The sequence below is a fragment of the Miscanthus floridulus genome, chromosome 19 (assembly GCF_019320115.1).
Source record: "Miscanthus floridulus cultivar M001 chromosome 19, ASM1932011v1, whole genome shotgun sequence".
Lineage (NCBI taxonomy): Eukaryota > Viridiplantae > Streptophyta > Magnoliopsida > Poales > Poaceae > Miscanthus > Miscanthus floridulus.
This window is the reverse complement of record NC_089598.1, coordinates 35432556-35450712: the sequence shown is the minus strand read 5'-3', so window position 1 is coordinate 35450712 and position 18157 is coordinate 35432556. Positions and strand designations below refer to the sequence as shown.

Here is an 18157-nt window from a genome sequence, read left to right as displayed (position 1 = left end):
ATGAATAGCCTCAACATGAAGAAAAAAATTTTAAGTTAGCTCACAAGTCCAACGAGTCAGCTCGAGCTGCCAAACGAGCCGAGCCGAGCTATGCTTCTAGCTCGTTAGTATAACAAGCCGAACCGAGCAAGCCAACTTGATAACGAGCCAAGCTATAACAAGCTGGCTCGATATCCAGCCTGAGTTCAAGGGACCAAGAAAACCTACAAAAACAAATCGTCAAATTAGCACACTTCATTGGGGCCGATAGTCGAATTAGCACACTTCATTTGGGGCCGATATTTCCTTTACAGCCTTGGGAAAGGGTTTCGATGAATCTGGAAAAATCATTTCTCAATCTTAGTTTTTCTCAATTTCTCAATCTAAGGAGTCGAGCATGGCACCATGGCGTATGGGCTGTTATGCCAAATAGGCTGACAGGACAGAGCCTAAGCCAACAAACAGAATTCTTTAGTTTTATTTTATCGTGAGCACGCTACAACAGTGGAAGTTCATTTAACAAGCATAGCAAGCAGCACGGAGAGCTCAAAAATTGACATAATCCAGCCATTAGGTTGGTTCAAGACACATGTTACAGTTCTAAATGATATTTCTGACGCATTACAGAAGAACTGATCAAAATTTGTTTCACACTAATAACGCACTCAAAGACAACCTAATGCAGACTGGTAGAAATAACTGCCCGAACAAATCCTCAAGCTAATTTCGCTCTAGAGAAGTCCATTTCCGGGTGCTGCCACGAAAAAAAAAAAAGAATCAGATGCATGAAATAGGATGGGAAGCCAACCTACATACATATATCGGGACTTAAAGATGATAATAATGGCTTTGTCGCACAGACTTACCTCAGACATGAACTTCTTGAGAATTTCTTGCTTTTGCATTTCGTCACTTGTTGGAAGGCCCATCTGCTTCTGGCGCTGGTCAAACTACAAACCAATTAAAGGATTTTAGCTATTTCCAAGCTGCATTAAGAACTCACAGATGTGCATCAGGTTCTGTCTCTTACCATCATCTTCTCCACGGTTTGTCTAGTCTCAGGATCCAAATCAGAGAGTTTGCTGCTCTCAGGCTCCACCTTTTGGGTATCAACTTCAGGGTCACCCTTTATAACAGACTTCCACCACTCCATTTGGTTGTGCTTTGTAAGCAATATGGACAGAGTTTTTCCATCCTCTACAAAATGTTATGATTAGGAAACCATACTTCTATCAGTAAGGGGCTTTATAGGATCAAAAAAAAAAGCAAGCTCAGATACAAACAGCCTGCTCAGCAGCAGCAGCAGCAGCCATATATAAAGTAGTGCAGCCAAGCAGGCTCAAAATCCAATGACTTACCTATGCTCCAGAAGCAGTCATCAACCTTAACTGGCTTATAGAGCTCGCCCTGGTAATAAAGAAAGTACCAACATAAAGTTAGAGCCTCTGTATTTTGTAATACCACATTTGGTTCACCAGAAACATTGTTGTCCCATAAGACAAGATGAAATTTATTGCAGTAGCTACTTACATCAATGATAGGTGGCTGGCCCTTCAGACCAACCTTCAGATGGTTCTTCTTTATATCAAAGACCACGAATCTTGATTTTGTTCCTTGAGGAACAGGAATGGTGATGTTAACCTCTGGCAGCTGTTGAGTCCACGAGTACTTCTCCAAATCAAGACCATTGCCAGCATTTGGTTCTGATTATTAGGAAATAAACAAAATTAGATAGGAGTACCCATAAAATGCAGAAGTAGAAATCACATCTGAAGAAACTGTCTTAGAGATGCAATAATGAAATAAAACAATTATTAGGGTATCATGTTAGCAATTTCAACTTATATAGTTTCACTTATATCGCGGCACAAACCCAAGCCTCAACAGACCACTACAACAGAGGGATAACTTGTGTCGGACTGCAATCAACATTGGACCATATATAATTAATTTACTGTAAGGTCAATTGAGAAAATATAGGGCAAATTAATGTATTTTTTCCCTAACAAAGCTGTTATAAGTTAAAGCATTTTGTTGCCTATTGATACCAATAATGGAATGAAGTTTGAAAATAGCAAATGGCGTAAGTATGAGCTCTAGAGTTATTATTAGATACCTAAATCAAACCACATACGTTGAGCAGAGTATCAACCCCAATCTATCTAGCTTATCCTAACTCCTCAAGCCTAATCACTAGAATATGCAAGATCGGGCTTATGGAACCACATTTAGCACCAAAATCCCTAAAACGCAGCATAGCAACATGACAGTTCCAAAACAGGGCAGCAAGGGAATAGAACACTCACGTCTCACGTTGCCTTCCTCCTTCTTATCCACCTCCATGATGTCCTTCTCCACCGAGCTCTCTGGCTTCTCCTCCGCCGTCGCCGCCTCGGCGGCAGCCTTCTGCGCCTCGGCCGCCGCCTTCCTCTCGGCCTCCTCCGCCTTCCTCTTGGCCTCCCTAGCCACCCTTTCCTCGGCCTCCACCTGCGCCCTGACGGCCGCCGCCATCGCGGTGACCTTGCTCACCGCCGAAGGGTCGCCGAACAGGCCGGACCTGCGGTGGGCGACATCGATGGCCGCCTGGAGGAAGGGGAGCGCGCCGCCGCTCCTCTCCAGCGCCACCACCAGGGCCTCCTCGACGCCGGGGCCGGTCGCCGCCGCCTGCTGCGTAGCCTCGTCCTCCTTGAAGTCGGAGATGATCGCCATGGGGCGATCCGTCAACCTAGGGTTTGAGTGGCGATGCGTCTAGATGGATCTCACAACTTCGCGAGGATTTTGGTTTTTTTTATGAGGTTGAGGGGAAACGTGGCTTTGGACTTCGATTATATGGAGGCGCCGAGGGGGGCCGGCCGGAAGGGGAAGCGAGTTGGAATTGGAACTCGAGACGTCTCCGGAAGTGCGGATTGCGGTCGCGATTTTTTTTTTAATTTTAACACTTTTTTTTAAACTATTTCTAAATATAACACTGTTTTTTTTTAAATCTAATACTTTTGGCCGCGCCTATCTCTCTGGCGTGGCGAAACGCTTGTGCCACGCTATACATGGTGACACGACAAGAGGGATGACGTGGTGATGATCGAATCTCTAACGGTGACGTGATAGGGTCTGCCACACTATAAACTGGGCCTACACTAGCAAGATCATTTCTTTCTCTTCTTTTCTAAATGAACTCAATTTTCGTTTTGTTTTCACCATCTTGCTCCTCAGCAAGACAGCAACCATAGCAAACAGCGGTATACCTTGCCAAACAAGGCTTAAGAAAACCTTGACTTGAAAGGCCACTCACAGTCAGAGATGAGTTCCATCACTCGCAGGTAAATTCAACCTTCAACCATCAACCCCGGCTATTTCCAATTTTTCTCCGGAAAGAAAATAATTTCCTCACAAACAAGTACCAGTACAATAATAATATTTGTAGAGTAAAAACAGCATAGAGCGGGGTGGTGCGGTACAGAACAGAAAGCATTACTGCGGCGTGGGTAAGACTGTACGAAAAATTCAAAGCTCGTTAACTCACTCGGCTCGTGACTTGCTCAACTCGGCTCGGCTCGGCTCGTTATGATAACGAGCCGAGCTGAGCCAAGATTTTAGCTTGTTAGTTATTGTGGGGGATATACCCCGGGTACCACAAGATGGTACATGGGCCGCACCATCCCGAGGTGGCCCGGCCCATAAGATCAAGGCGTGCACATCAAGATTACAAGTTGTACTGGATATTGTAATAGTACCAAATTGGATACTTTACTTGTAACCTTGTCTCTTCGGAGTATATAAGGAGAGACAAGGATACATACAATACACCAAAGACACAGGACGTAGGGTATTACGTCGACCAGATGGCCCGAACCTGTCTAAATTGCTGTCTCTGCGCCTTGTGTCACCATCTGGTTCCTGATTACACGCATCCTACCGATAATCTACCACCACGGGCACCCCCCTCGGTGGACTGCCGACCATATTTCGTCGATAGTGGCGCGCCAGGTAGGGGGCCCCTTTAGGGGTCTGTGCGCGCTGATCTATAGCGAACCAGATGGGATCTCAAGATCACCCTTCAACCCTACGGGCTCGACATCCCGAGACTACGAATCATGGTGGCGTGTTATCAACCAATCTTGCAGAAAAGCCAGAAGATCCATCTACGTGTCGCGTAACATGTCGCCGTGATCCATCTATGAGAGGCGACTACTAGCCTCGACGACAGCCGGCAACACGCTCCTCCACGTCCCGGAAACAGCCGAGCCGACTGATCAGACTCATCGAACCAAAGGCCACGTCCGATCTGCAAGGCCATGCAAGCTAGCTTTCAGAGTCACGTATCAATAAGCAAACAAAGACGGATTTGCATGGAGGAGTATGCATGCATCTACACGGTCATACATGCATCCACGTTATCCTCAGCCAGCGAGCAAAAAGGGAGCTAATTATCAAGAGCCGTACAAGCTACACGCACGTACTCGTCATCATGCGAGCAATCCGATCGTGCAGAAAGCCGGCACGACTTGTCAACGTGCCCAAAAGCTAGCAAGATGCGCGCATGCCTGCCGCCGGAGCTCGGAGAAGATGGCGCACAGAACAGATCAGAACGTCAAGGCCACATACCGTGCTCGTGGAACAACCGAAGGCAAAGCCGTCCAAGCCATCGCCGAGCCGTCCAGCGAGCCATATCGAGCCGACTAGCGAGCCGCTAAGCGAGCCACGTCGAGCTGCACGAGCCGTCAGCGAGCCACGTCGAGCCGTCAAGCGAGCTACGCCGAGCTCTTTAAACTGCATCTACTCCGGACCACGTCGACCACGTCCTGAGCGGCTCCGCCAAGCTCCGACCACCAGACCACGTCGACCAGCCGAGCTCCGACCACCAGACCACGTCGACCACGTCCTGAGCGGCTCCGCCAAGCTCCGACCACGACCACGACGACCACGTCCCGAGCAGCTCCGCCGAGCTCCGACCACATCGACCACCAGACCACGTCGCAATGATGATCGCCGCGAAGAACGGCGCTACGACAACCGTGACCACGGTCATGATGACAGATCAGAAAGCTCGAGGACCGGACAACTTCATCGCCACCGATCAGATTTCTATCCAAAGATAAGTACACTTCTAATATTTATATTTAATATAATTTTCATTACGACGTTTCTCCACAACATCCTCGTCATGATTATTCTTCCAATAACGTTTGTCCATGTATACCATCCTAAATATAACATACATCTATACTGAATGCAAATCCTCGACCAGTCACGTTGACGCTCGAACGCCTCCAGAGACGGCCCTGTCTCCGGCTTCTCCCTACACGTGCACGAGCGTCTACCCTCTGCGTTATGGGTGGTCGGCAGCGGCTCCTTAGCGATGCTTTGTTCTTCCTACACGTGCACGGGTTCCGCGCCCCGCGTTATGGTTAACAAGCTAACTAGGGCTGGAGACTCAGCTATATACTAACTGGTCGGACGGTTTATATTAAGTATAAACACAAACTTCATATTAACACTGATGTTTACAAAGCACCAACTGCTTTATCACATCATGCTCATTTGCAAATGACTGCTGAGTGTTGTTTCTTCACCGCTGATTTTTTCTCCATAATTTATTATTTTATACATCATGTACTACTATTCTACATATTTATATTGCAGGAATTTCGAGCTATGCTCGGGGACTTCGTCGCTCGCTTCTCGACCACGGCTCGGGGACTTCGTCGCTCGCTCCTCGACATGTGCTCGGGGACTGCCTCGACCACTCTCCGACCATGGCTCGGGGACTTCGTCGCTCGCTCCTCGACATGTGCTCGGGGACTGCCTCGACCACTCTCCGACCACGGCTCGGGGACTTCATCGCTCGCTCCTCGACCTATGCTCGGGGACTGCCTGCCTCGATCACTCTCCGACCATGGCTCGGGGACTTCGTCGCTCGCTCCTCGACCTGTGCTCGGGGACTGCCTCGACCACTCTCCGACCACGGCTCGGGGACTTCGTCGCTCGCTCCTCGACATGTGCTCGGGGACTGCCTGCCTCGATCACTCTCCGACCATGGCTCAGGGACTTCGTCGCTCGCTCCTCGACCTGTGCTCGGGGACTGCCTCGACCACTCTCCGACCACGGCTCGGGGACTTCGTCGCTCGCTCCTCGACATGTGCTCGGGGACTGCCTCAACCACTCTCCGACCACGGCTCGGGGACTTCGTCGCTCGCTCCTCGACCTGTGCTCCGACCACTCTCCGACCACGGCTCTAGGACTTTGCGTCTCGCTCCTCGACCGTAGCTCGGGGACTGCCTCGACCACTCTCTGACCACGGCTCGGGGACTTTGCGTCTTGACTACATGTGACTGGCAACTCGCATACAGTTGGGATATTTTTTCTCACTTAGACCTTGCTACAAGGCTCATACCTCACCTTCCAGCAAGCTCGGGGACTACATCGGTACGATGCACCTGCCAGTGCATCTTGTATCGCCTGTACGACGGTTGGATTCTCAACTTAACTGGGAATTCTTTTTAGACCCTGGCACCACGTGCCTACATCACCTACCACCAGGCTCTGGGACTAAGTGGGTACACTTCACCTTGCGGTGAATGTGTTTATTTTTTGACCTCTACGCCTCTGATGATCAAGGACGCTACGCTTCAAGACGCACTTACATTTCTTTTCAGAAATACAAGTGGGCACACTTCCCAGGACGGAAATCTTTTTCTTTCTTCTTAAGAGCACCATACATTCTTCGGACAACCTACTTCTCCGGCGACAACGGTGGTCGAAGATGTCAAGAACTCAAGCCTCACTGTTCGGAGAAGGTTGAAACGGCGTGTCGCATCAGAATACATGGCGCTCGGGGACTAGCTGTGGGGGATATACCCCCGGATACCACAAGATGGTACATGGGCCGCACCATCCCGAGGTGGCCCGGCCCATAAGATCAAGGCGTGCACATCAAGATTACAAGTTGTACTAGATATTGTAATAGTACCAAATTGGATACTTTACTTGTAACCTTGTCTCTTTGGAGTATATAAGGAGAGACAAGGGTCCCCTAGAGGACAGGTTAATCAGGATATATCTCAATACAATACATCAAAGACACAGGATGTAGGGTATTACGTCGACCAGATGGCCCGAACCTATCTAAATTGCTGTCTCTGCGCCTTGTGTCACCATCTAGTTCCTGATTACACGCATCCTACCGATAATCTACCACCACGGGCACCCCCCTCGGTGGACTGCCGACCATATTTCGTCGACAGTTATAACGAGCCAACTTGAGCCAGCTCATGAGCTAAACGAGCTAAGCTTTTAGAAAAAAAAGTATCAAAACTTATATTAGTTTTGTATTACTTCATGTCTTGCACTTTACAATTGATTGGTAACTGGTCTAGACCCTATAAATTGACTGGTAACTGATCTAGATACATTTGTTTTATATTATTATTATTCTCAAACTTTAGATAAATGCAAATATTATATTTTATGTATTTTTTATACCTGGCTCACGAGTTTAACGAGTCAGCTCGAGCTTTTAACAAGCCGAGTCGAGCTGGCTTTCTGGCTCGTTAGGATAACGAGCTGAGCTGAGCTAGCTTGTTATCTTAACGAGCCAGAACGAGCTGAGCCGAGCCGAGCCAAGCCAGCTCGTTATCCAACCTTAGGCGTGGGAGCCCGTCCGTCCATCGCCTATGAGTTGCTCCTACCCCACCTATAAAGCTGTGTGTCCGTCCGTAGGTGTGGTGAGGTGCGCGGCAGTGCCCACCACTGCTCTACTCCTGCAGCCGCTGCCCGGCCACTGCACCGCACCGCACCCATCACCCACCCCGTCTCACTTTTGCTGTCGCTGCAGGCCGGTCAGACCAGCCAGCCGCACACACGCAAGCACATGCCGCACCGTGAGCGACTGCCACGCAAGGCGCCAAGATCGATGGCGCGGCACATCCTATCACGTCACCGGATAGAGCCCCGATCGTCGCCACGTCATCCATCTCGCCACGCCACCATACATAGCGCGGCACAGGCGTTTCGCTACGCCAGGAAAATAGACGCGGCCAAAAGTGTTAGAATTGGAAAAAAAATTAAACAACGTTAGATTTAGAAATAGTTTACAAAAAATGTTAAAATTAAAAAAAAATCATGGTCGCCTGGTTTGAGTCGGCAAGGTGGTCGATGATAGGTGGGGTCTTCCGAAAAAATGACAAGTGGGGTCGGACCATATTGGTTCAGATTTTTTTTATGCGATCGGTTCCGACTGTGACTCTGACTCTGAATCATATTAGGGTACTTCCCCGGTGTTCGGACGTAGCTCCCCGCTCCTGCTCCTTGTCGCCCACCCCACATGCTTGGATTTCCTGCCTCTCGTATGCCTCACCTCGCCCGCTCATATTCTATGCCGCCCCCACGTGGGTCCATGCTGCCCGAACATCACCAGCATCGAGAAGAGGAGACACCGAGGTGAGGCAGCAAAAGGCGAGAAGTGAGATACAATACCTGATCTACTTTTAAAACATCCAAATGAAACATTTACAACATACGTTCGAAACAGTTAAAATATTTGTAACATACGTCTGAAACACTTGTAAAAACATCTAAAATGGCTCAAAAAGCCATTGCAAAATATATACAACATTTAGATAAAATACATATAACATATGTGTGAAACACATGCAACATACAGATAAACACGCTTGCAATATATGTCTGGAAAAATAGATGAAACATTTAGAATAGATACATACAACATATGTGTACAACTATTGCAACATATACAACATCCCAATCTAGTTTTGCAACATTCGTATAAAACACTTGTAACATATCTCTAAAACATCTGAAACATACGCTTGTAACATGCGCTTTCAAGCACAACATCTACTTGTTACTTGGACGAGATGGAGGCTCATCGACGTTTGGAGTTCACCGAAGGCAGCGGCCTAGTAGCGGTTGTAGGCGGCGGCTACGTGACACAACAGGGAGGCAGTGGCCACACGACTGGGACAGGGGAGCCAGATCCACTGGGAAGCCACTTGTGCTTTCCCTACCGTGCTGGTCCGCTCGTGACTAGGCTGTCGGTGCCATTGTGCCGCCATGTCGAGGGCCGCTCGGGCCTCCATGTCGTGTCCCGCTCGCGCTGAGGCCATGCTGAGGCACTGCGTCGGGATGCTCGCCCACACCACAAAGAGAGAGAGAGAGAGGGGGAGGAAGGAGCGCTGGAGGCACATGAGAGAGAGAAAAGCGGAGGCAGGGAGGAGCCGTCGTGCCAGGATGCTCGCCCGTACCAGAGAGAGAGGGAGGGAGGAGCGCTAGAGGCATGTGAGAGAGAGAAAAGCGGAGGTAGGAAGGCATGAGAGAGAGAGAGGTCGCTGATATTTTCTAGGTATGAACTAATGGGTCGAGCGAGCGGCACAGGGCAAACCGGGGTCCGGATAGACGGACACCCTATAGGTATCATTATCGTTTGTTCTGTCTTATGCCCACCACGCGGTGCGGTAAGCCATCCGCGATGGGATGTAGAATCGAGTGCTCGATTATTTCTTGTGGTGGTTGGGAGGAAGGCGGTCATGAGAATAGTTGTCACACTGACTGTTTGGCGTGCTTTTCAACGATTCCTGCGGCGAGCGATCCACTATCTGATTAAAATCGGAACCAAACAAGCCCTAAGCCAAGTTACCTCAAGCTAGACTTGTCTAATGTAATAGGTAGAATTTTGTTTGGTTGTTAGGTTTGCTATGGTAGAATTACCTTATTTTTCTCACGTTGATTTTTAGCTCTATCACCACCCACATCTCATCACTTGCTCATGTTGGCATTTCATCAAACAGGTAGCAGTCTCCACCAACCACAACGTGCTCCTCCAATGCCCTTACTTCTTCACTGGCAGGAGCCCTAGCCTCGAATGCGGTGGTGAAAGGTCCTAATGGCTAGAGGAGTGGTGAATAGTCTATAAAAATTTCTACAACAACACTAAGCAAAGCGGTTAGACAAATATGAGGCGAAGCAATTCTCGCGCTAGCTTACTAAAAAATACAAGCCACCTATCACAATTCTAGTATCTATAGTCTCTAATCACACAATGCTAGATCACTACAACTAAGTTAGTGAGCTCTCAAAGACTAACTAAAGAGCCTCACTAATCACTAGACAAGACACAAGCTAGCTCTCAAAACTAATTACACTAAAGAGCGTAGCAACACTAGAAATGTAAATACAAGAGAGGGTAGTGATGATTATACCATCGTGGCAAGAGAAGATCAATCAATTCACAATGAATATCAATGAAATCCTGGTGACAAGATGGCACAATGATATTTCACTGAGGTTCACTTGTTTGCCAGCAAGCTAGTCCCCATTGTGATGATTCACTCACTTGAAGGTTCACGCACTAATAGGCATCATATGCCTAACCCGCAATCGGGTGCTGCACAACCAACACAAGATGAGGATCCATAAGCCACGAGCAATCCACTAGAGTACCATTTGGCTCTCCACCGAGAAAAGGTCAAGAACCCCTCACAATCACTACGATCAAAGCCAGAGATAAGCACCTTCCTCCACTCGATGATCCTCACTGCACTAAGCCATCTTGGTGGCGGCAACCACCAAGAGAAACAAGCGAATCCCGCAGTGAAACATAATCACCAAGTGCCTCTAGATGCAATCACTCAAAGCAATGCACTTGGACGCTCTCCAATCTCGCCAAATGATGAATCAATCAAGTAGGAGTGGATGGAGAGGAGTAGCTCAGCTCTAAGGGATGAGAAATATGTCAAAGTGCCAAGAGGGGGTGCCCAAGGCTGGCCCTTTCACTTAAATAGACATCCCCAAGAACTAGTGAGTGTTGGGCCACTTAAGTGACCATCGGACCCGTAAACACGGGGCGTCAGACCATCCAATGCCTGGGTTCGATGAGTACCATGACCAACCACGTGCTGCCACATAACCTCGTTCAAATAGATTTGATCGTTGCTGCGCAAACGGTCACTAACACGCTGAAAACATCATCATCGAACTTAGCTTTGGACTAACCATCGGACTCCACATAGGGAGGGTCTGATGTGGTCCAAAGAGGTCCAGAGAGCACCAAAATGGTCGGACCCCGGTTCGACACCCACCGTTAGACCCAAGGATGACTCCGACACTGCCACGCATCACGTCTGCGTGCTCCTCGCCAAACGCCAATCAAATTTACAATGAGAGGTTCCAAAGCCGTCAGACCGAGTCCGAGGCCTGGCCATTGGACCCAGGCCAGTCCGACGCTCCCCCAAGAGCTCTCACATGCTGTCACATCGGCACCCCAGTAGGGTTAGCCATCGAACTCGGGCTAGAGGCCGGTCCGACGCTTCTGTGAAGCAGGGTCCGACGCCCCTGTTTCACCTCCTTTTCAAGCACGAACACTTCACCCTTTGTTCAAATGTGCCAACCACTAAGTGTATCACCTTATGCATGTGTGTTAGCATATTTTCACAAACATTTTTAAGGGTGTTAGCACTCACTAGAATCTTAATGCATATGCAATGAGTTAGAACATCTAGTGGCACTTTGATAACCGCATTTCACGATGAGTTTCACCCCTCTTAATACTACAACTATCTATCCTAAATGTGATCACACCCATTATGTCGTAGAACCGACCAATTTATAAGAGTACAAGTACAATGGCAGCCCGCAAGCGGTCGCACTGTCATACTTGAACCTATATAAACCCGGTAATCCGTCGAGTACCCCGACGGGTCTCGATAAACGATTTACAACAACCAAGATCATACATGATTCAACATACATGTCACATATTACATAAAGTTCACAGATACATTTCCATCATCAGAGTATGAAACAAAGTTATTACAAATCGAGTTCGATAGATAAAAAGCGGAAGCAAATTAAGTTTGAAAGTAAAGTTTCCAACATAGTTTAATACAGTGCCAACATAGGATCACAGTCCACAAAAGCATGTAGAGGGATTAAATAAGAAGCCTGCCCAAGGCTTACTCCTCATCCACAGCGGGATAAAAGCAACTCTTGCAATAACCATGATACACAGTGCTATCTGCAACAATGGGAAATAAAACCCTAAGTACGAGAAGGTACTCAGCTAGACTTACCCATCATAAACTAGAAATAAAGTGACTCCAAGGATCATGCAAGGCTGTATAAGTGGAGATAGCTTGACAACATTTTGCATAAAAGCGATTAACTCAGTTATATAATTATGATTCTATTTTTAAGTTAATTATAACTATCCATCTCTAAATTAGCAACTAACCTGTGCCAAACATGTGGTATATCATTTTAACAACATACAATAGTAACCATAGCCGGTATTGTAATTCCATATTCATTCGAACCATCATGTTCCATAACACAGTTACTACGATGTTGGGATTAGCCAAGTTTCTCACTATCCGGGAGAGACGGTGATTCAAATCGATTTCAACCAGTTGGGAATTTATTCCTAACACAAACCTAGGTAGACTAGATCATTAGTCGCCTTAGGTCACCTTTAGTACAACTCAGGTCCACATTTCGTGGGTTCGTACCGCGCCGCACAATCGGGGACACCAAATGCCAGGACGTTCAGGCCCAGCCGGCCCTTGGGCTTAGTCTGGCTCCCTGCAAGGAGCGCATAATAGAACAGGACCTGGCCTGAGTTGAGCTACTCGGCTTCACGGTCGGAATGAGTTATCTGGCCAGCTAAGTGATAGGCATGCGTTCAATCTTGTCAGAAGCGTCAACAACGGTATGGTCCTTAACTGGCACAGTCGGAATCACATGAGTCAACCTACGCATAGACTCCACCTAGCCTTGATTTTCTTTTACCCCATGGTTCTGTTCTACGATAGCAAATATAGCCAACTATGCTCCGGTATCCACCTATATCTCGCAGGTGACAGGAAATCACTCGACTTCTACCGGTCTAAGCATGGCTAAGCATATATTTGATCCTGGACCTACATAGGGTTAGTGGTGTATATATCTAGACAAGGAATTTATATGCATCAAGTGGTTCTATTCAACTCTTATAACCTAATGCATCAATCATAAGGACTTAAGTAATTATTTGTAAAATACTGGGAGACTTAGAATGCTCTGGGGCTTGCCTTTTAGAAAGGAAGTGGGGCAGTGATCAGGGCACTCCGAAAGCTCTTTTGGGTTCTGCTCCTCGCCTTCAAGAGCTGTGGCTTGAGGATTCTTCTGCTGGTCCCCTTCCTCTACTTCGTCGAACTCCAGCAACATTATTTCTTTCTCCGATCCTAGATGCATGAATATGGCATAAGGTATTGCGAATGTATGCATGCCGACAAGTATAATATGATGATACGTGATGAATGCATTTTTGTATGTATTCTTAACATCATGGTGCTGAAGTAATAACAAGTGTATAGTGTTTTACTGAGTATGTGCATATTTCTTCTTAATTACTCAATCAAACACTTCAGCAGTTCATGTACCACACTACAAAACAGCAGCTACTTGTTTTACATATAACTAAAGTTCTACTTATCCAAATGTGGTGATCTTGGACTTTCTGGAAAGCTTATAAAATTTTCTACAACTCTTATTTAATCACCAAAAGCTAATTCACGCATTATCTTAACCAAAACAGACAATTAACCCAGTGCTGTCCAGAAATTCCAGAGAGCCAGCGATTCGGAAATACTAACTTTAAACAGCTATAACTTCTAAACTCTTTGGCATATTGCTCTGAAATTTTAACACAAGATAAATGAATAAGTTATCTACAAGTTTGTTATTAATAATTTTTACAGCAAACATCATTTTCACTATGCAACACACCAAACTACCAAATCTGTCCGAAAACCCTTTCAACTCGAATTATAAAGAAACAATACTTTTACTTCATGTAAGCATTCAAATTTTTACAACACAAAGTCTACCAGCAGTTTAAGCATACCAAATACACTCAAGACCATATAATGGTAAAGCCCAAACTATTTATTTAAATGCCTTTATCATTTTATTTAGATACTTAGGTTAAATAATAAACATATACTAAATGTGTATCATAAATTCTCAAAAATTTACAGTGCATTACTAATGCTACCAATACCAAAAGACTACTGTAAAAGTCTCATGCCATTCTACCAAGTAGGACATTCTATACAAAAATGACAAGGCAGAAAGTCTTACAATAGCAAAAATAGAAAATCCTAGTGAAAAGTGTTAAGCAATAGATTTTATATTTTTCTTATCATCCAAATGGTACTAGGATAACCTCCAACAAATTTCATGAATATTGGATTCATAAATAATTTATAAAAATTCATACAAGGATTACCTAATTATAAAAGAAAAATCTATAACTACAAATCTATACATGCACTGACCCTCAAACTTTTACCAGAGCTCATACATGTCAAGAATAGCTTACCACAAAAATTTCATAATTTTTGGAGCACATGAACTCTAGATATAAAATAAACAAGTTTACATACATTCAAAAACATATTTCAAGTTTCAATTTAAATCCTCCAAAAATTCTACTACAAGTGTCAAGATTATATTTTACTAAATACTACACTTCCTAAGGAACACTACCAAATTTATTTCACAATTTTTGAATTTACATAGCCCAACTTATCAAATTTCAAAGATGCACATAAAGCTGGAAATAAATGAGCTGTCTTTTGAAACGGTGTCGCTGACAGGCGGGGTCCACCGGTCAGACGACCCACACGTCAGCGACCGAAAACAGAGCAGCGGAGCTGCTTTGATGCGGTCCGGCCTCGGCTCACCGCCGGTGAGCTTTTCCGACGAAGCCAAGGGCACCATCGTGACCTACAACTCAAACCGCGTCGGATGGTCAAGTGGTGACCGTGCAGGTGCGGTGGAGCGGGCTCGTCACCGGCCATGGCGGCACAGCGGCGCTGCTCTGCGTGTGCTGGCCGTCTCTGGCCACGGCGAAGCCTAGCGAAGTGCGCAATAACACCATGGCGTCTATGCGACTGTGACTAAGCAACCTAGGTGGCTGGAGGTACTCCGATGAGGTATGGCCACGACAGCGGCCATGGCGGCACTCGGCGAGGGCGTATGTGTGATGGCGCAAAGCGAGTAGCGGCTCACCTAGGGCACAAATGAGGGCGCTGCAAGGTAGAGACGGTGGAGAAGGTTGAGGCGGAGCTGCTAGCGCGACCGATTGGCAACTGGGGCGGCGATGAGCGCTGGCGAGCTCGGCGGAGCAGCTGCGACGGCAATGGCACTGGCGGCTATGGCTGCGGGCGAGCGCTATGGCGATGGCGGGGCAGGAAAAACAAAATGGGTGTGCGGGATAGCTCAGGCGGGCACTGAGGGTGATAAAGGCCAGCTCTGGCCTGGCTTTGCCGCATGGGACAGGGCGCTGGCGACGTGCGGCCAGCCGCTAGCTCCATGCGGCGTGTGAGCTCTACCAATGGTCGACCACTGAATCGCCTGATTCAGTTCGTCAGTTACATGATGCGAAGCCTGACAACGTACTTTGGTGACGTTCATTCTCTTAAACCATGAAGTATCAGTGCACACTATCTAAACAAAAGTGGTAGCTCTATGTACCAGTTACATTTTCTCTTCAAGGATCGTGTGCTAACTCACAACCAAAACTGAGTTAAATCATCCTCAAGGTCAGCTCGTCAGACTGTCTAACATCTAGACTTAGAAAAAAAATTAAGTGTAGAAATTAGTGCATTAGTGATCTTTGTGAGCTCCAAAAGGCTAAGCTATGCACCTTATCATCACATGACCCAAAAATAAAAGTTGTTCCCCATATCAAATACTACAACTTTGCTTTAGTGACCACCTACATGCAAGGTCTCTAGCACATAGTTCAAACTTGGTCAAACATGCTACATTCAAAGGATGACTTGTACTTGAACTCTGACCTAGTGACCTATTTACCCCTAACCATGAATATCAAAGTTGTCCATAATGATACTCTAAACATGTTTAAGCTATTTGCAAGGTCACACAATCATTTCATGCATTGGTCACACATAGGGCTATCTAGGTCAACCCATCTACATCACTTAAGTGCTTGATCATGAAAGGTGACCTTCATGAACAAGGTTCCATTTGCTAACATAAGTGTTGCTAATATGTTTTTGTGACCCATATTAACCAATTACATGTTTACACTCATGATCATATGCATATACACAAGGAAACATGAAATAATAAGCAATGTTGCACATGTTTCAATCTCCTGTTTCAATTATAAATGTTTATACATGAATGCTTGATGCTCATGCTCACGCTATGCAAGTCAATTTATGCAAGGCTAACACCTAGGGTGTTACACATTAGGTGTCTTGATCACTAAAACAAAATGGCCCTATCAAATTCACCTTTGCCTTGAGCCCATTTTGTTTTTCTCTTTCTTCTTTTCCAAGCCCAAGCACTTAATCATCACCATGGCCATCACACCATCATCATGATCTTCACCATTTGCTCCTCTACTTAGAATGTGCTTCTGAAAGGACCGAGGATGCTACCTAGAGGGGGTGAATAGACGTTTCTAAAAATTCAACCCTTTAAAATGTGGAAACAATTAGAATAGGAATTTTTGATGACTCAAAAATTCCAAATCAGAGAAATAAACCCCTCACGAGTTAGACACTGAGTAAATAACAAGTGCTAAATAAAACTAGGAGCCACAAGCCTGCAACACAAGGATTAGAACTAAGAATGAACAGAACAGCACAAGCCCCAAATACCGGACACGTTCGATATTCACGGGTTTGTTGTATCAGCTCCTAAATTGCTCTGATTGACTTCTCTTTTCAAACCACATAGCTAGCACCTACTAGAGACCTATCAACAAGCTCAAGCAACACATGTAGATCACAAAAGCCAACTAAAAAGAGAGATTGAGACATAATAACTATTTTACCGAAGTTTGGCCTCCGTCGAGACCTACTCTCCGTTGAGGGGGCTGCGAGCGACCCAACAAAGGTCAGCTCTAGAGGACCACTTAGGCCACTCTAGCCGAAGTCTTTTCCAACTCCTTTTCCTCCTTCCACTAGATGATCCCTTCTCTTGCGGCGGTGGAATCGAACTGTTACAAACTTTCTGAGGCACACCACAAGCTCTTGGGTGCTCTCCAACGATGCCTAGCCATCTAGGACCGAAGAGCCCAAGAGTAACAAATGTAAATCATGAGATTGACAAATATGCACAAGTGCTCAAGGGTGGCTTGCTCTCAATTTTGAATCTCACTCAACCCACAAGATGGATTTTGCAAGTTTGAATCAATCACTCACTAAGAGAGGGTTGGAGAGTGTTCTCAAGGCTCAAAAACGTGTGAGGGTGTCAGTAGAATCAGCAGCCTCCAAAGGTGGAGGCTAAGGGGTATTTATAGCCCCTTTGAAAAACTAGCCGTTGGGGAATATCGGACACAGGCCGTACAGCCCCAATGGTCACAATGTCAGTAAAGCTGTGAGGCGTCAAAACTCCCAATGATTGTTGGGACTTCTAACACCCAGAACTCCCAACTCTTGTCGGAACACCCAATGAGCCAAACTGAGAACACCAAGAATATCACGGTGGCTGGGCAAATACCGGACAAGGCACAGTAAACACAAGTTAGCTCTTTTGTCTCTCTTTCACTCAAACCTCACATGGGTTGGCTTGAGCACTTATGGATAATCATCTATCAACATGATGCATCCCTCTTAATAGTACATCATACCTATATACTCAAGTTTAAATGAAAACAAAATTGAAGCGCTTGAGTTGAAATCCTTTGAGCCGAATGCCATAACTTTGAAACTTCGTTGAGTGAGGATGCCAATCATGTCATCTATGATTTTCTCCTTGAGCATAGCCATCTTGATAATGTGACTTGACTTCATTCAATAAATGTGAGTTGGCTTCATATTTATCAAGTCACTCCTTTATTACTTCATCTAGGATTTGATCATCCACTTCAATGTGACCGTCATGGTTTGATTAGATCTAGACTAAGTGCAAGTACTTCCTTCTTCACCTTAGCTAGGTTCCTTGGCCATCAAACCATCGCTTTCCCTTCACCCTTGCTTAGTACCTCGAAGCCTTTTCTTGCTATCTTCACCATCTCAAGCCATCAAGTCACACTTGGTGTTGGATCATCTATTTAGATCATTTGTATAAATGTCTTTCAATGTAACAAGCTTTAGTATGTGATTACCATTCCATATGCAATCCCTTATGTCTCATTAATAAGTTCTTC

At 46.0% G+C, this 18157-nt stretch overlaps 1 protein-coding gene across 1 annotated transcript; it reads right to left on the bottom strand.

Moving 5' to 3' along the window:
* Positions 1-494: 494 nt before the first annotated feature.
* On the bottom strand, positions 495-2801 carry LOC136528089 (protein BOBBER 1-like). Its single transcript, XM_066520992.1, has 6 exons — positions 2286-2801; positions 1510-1682; positions 1338-1386; positions 1010-1176; positions 846-929; positions 495-733 (listed from the first exon to the last, which is right to left on the bottom strand). Exons 1-6 carry the CDS (start codon positions 2686-2688, stop codon positions 695-697), a joined length of 915 nt encoding a protein of 304 aa, XP_066377089.1. The 5' UTR covers positions 2689-2801; the 3' UTR covers positions 495-694.
* Positions 2802-18157: the final 15356 nt, after the last annotated feature.